The sequence below is a fragment of the Lactuca sativa genome, chromosome 9 (assembly GCF_002870075.4).
Source record: "Lactuca sativa cultivar Salinas chromosome 9, Lsat_Salinas_v11, whole genome shotgun sequence".
Classification (NCBI taxonomy): Eukaryota; Viridiplantae; Streptophyta; class Magnoliopsida; order Asterales; family Asteraceae; genus Lactuca; species Lactuca sativa.
This window is the reverse complement of record NC_056631.2, coordinates 196,920,580-196,922,341: the sequence shown is the minus strand read 5'-3', so window position 1 is coordinate 196,922,341 and position 1,762 is coordinate 196,920,580. Positions and strand designations below refer to the sequence as shown.

General features: G+C 38.1%; 1 protein-coding gene across 1 annotated transcript; it reads right to left on the bottom strand.

Moving 5' to 3' along the window:
- Window positions 1–329: 329 nt before the first annotated feature.
- On the bottom strand, window positions 330–1,362 carry LOC111918209 (uncharacterized). The gene is made up of 2 exons (XM_023913869.1): window positions 930–1,362; window positions 330–733 (listed from the first exon to the last, which is right to left on the bottom strand). The coding sequence occupies exons 1-2, from the start codon at window positions 1,360–1,362 to the stop codon at window positions 330–332; spliced, it is 837 nt and encodes a 278-aa protein (XP_023769637.1).
- Window positions 1,363–1,762: the final 400 nt, after the last annotated feature.

The window sequence follows — 1,762 nt, the reverse complement described above, 5'->3', positions numbered from 1 at the left end:
CTAAATAGTTCATTTCATTTGACTTTTTGAATGTTACATTGGTTTGAAAAATATCGGGTTGTCACAAAATACTTTAAGTATTGAGGTAGGACTTTGAATTCCAATTCTGGTGGATGAACAAGGGAAGGGGTTAACTTTGTATGTGTTGAGGGAAATTCAATTTTCATGACATCAAATCTTGTGGATTTCTTCACCTCCAAATTATTGACCAACTTCTCAACTTCCGGATCTAAAGAATAAAGCTTCAATTTCTCGGCTAGCTTCCCACAATCAAATCCCTTGCTTAGGATAATCTCCAACACATCACTAGTAGACAACTCAAACAACTCTTAGGTTAGTGGTTCAACAACATCAACAAAATACAAGTATAGAACATCACTAGCATATCTCATAGCATCATAGATGTTAAAGCTTATTGTTTCACCATCAAACTCCATTGTTAAACTTCCCGCATACACATCGATTTTTGTTCTATCCGTCTTCAAAAATGGTTTCCCAAGAAAAATTGGAGCCGATTTGGAGGAGACTTGTTCTTTTAAATCAATTACATAGAATCCATCGTGAAGACCAATTGGTTCACTTGCACCAAAACATCTTCTAGGAAAAGCAGTTGATTTATCCGCAAGAGAAGTTATGACACCTATTTCACTTAAGTGATCCATATTCAACGATTCATTTAATGAATAGGGCATGACACCGAGATCGATCACGGCGCTACTAAAAGTGACATCCCCTATCTTTCAAGGAAACATAAACATTCCCAGATCTTTGCACTTAGCTGGAAGTTTTCTTTGTAAGACCACAAATGCATTTTTGTTCATTGAAATCTCTTTATTTACCTTCAATTTTCTCTTGTTGGTGCAAAGTTCTTTCAAGAATTTTGCATATATAGGTATTTGTTTGATCACATCAAGTAATTGAATGTTTACTTTCACCTTTTTGGAAGGTGACCAAGATCTCCTTCTCCTCCACATTCTTCTTTGAGGTTGCAAGTTGGTAGGGGAATGGTGGTTGAGTGGCTATTGGAGTCACTAGAGGGGTAGTCTTCTTTGGAAATCCAACTTGCGTATCATTCTTGATAATAGTATCCTCAATGGGAGTGATCTCTATTTCTTCCTCATCTTCGCTTGACTTCCTCTGTAAACTACTCTCTCCGGTTTGGTTACCACTTCTCAATGTCATTATATTGACATTAGGATTCTTTTCGGTTGGAGAAGGTAATTTGCCACGGGACTCCAACTTGCTTACAGATGTTACTATATCTCCCATTTGTGCTTCAAGGTTGGAGATACTAGTCCTTGTCTCCTTTCGGAATTGTTGGGTACTAGTGGCAAGAGATTTGACAATGTCTTCAAGAGACATTTCAAAGCTACTTATTTGGGATTGAGAAGGTTGTTAGTGATGCGGAGGGTGTGGTTTGGGTTGATAATGAGGTTGTTGGTGTTGGTAATGGGGTTATTGTGGTGGGTAGGAAGGTCTAACCAATGCATTTTAAGGCAATGGTCTTGGATTGTAGCTCATATTGGAATTTGGCTTCCAACTTGAATTGTAAGCATTTTGGTAACCAGATGGTTTTTTGTGGTAGTTTTGGAACTCCGTGGCATTTACATGTTCCGTATCTTCTTGAAGAATGGGACACATACGTAGGATGTCCCATTGTTGCACATATTCCACAAAAAATCACTTGTGGAGTTTGTCCCATGGCTAGCTTTTGGACAATGGATGTCAAGTCTTTAAGTTGAGATTCGAGGCTTGTTGTTAC

Bases quoted from the DNA above. Each gene is read 5' to 3' on its own strand.
- LOC111918209 (XM_023913869.1), bottom strand. From the start codon at position 1,362: ATGTCTCTTGAAGACATTGTCAAATCTCTTGCCACTAGTACCCAACAA. The intron at 734-929 runs GTAAACATTCAA...CTTGAAAGATAG, and splicing joins CACCTTCCAAAAAGGTGAAA to GGGATGTCACTTTTAGTAGC.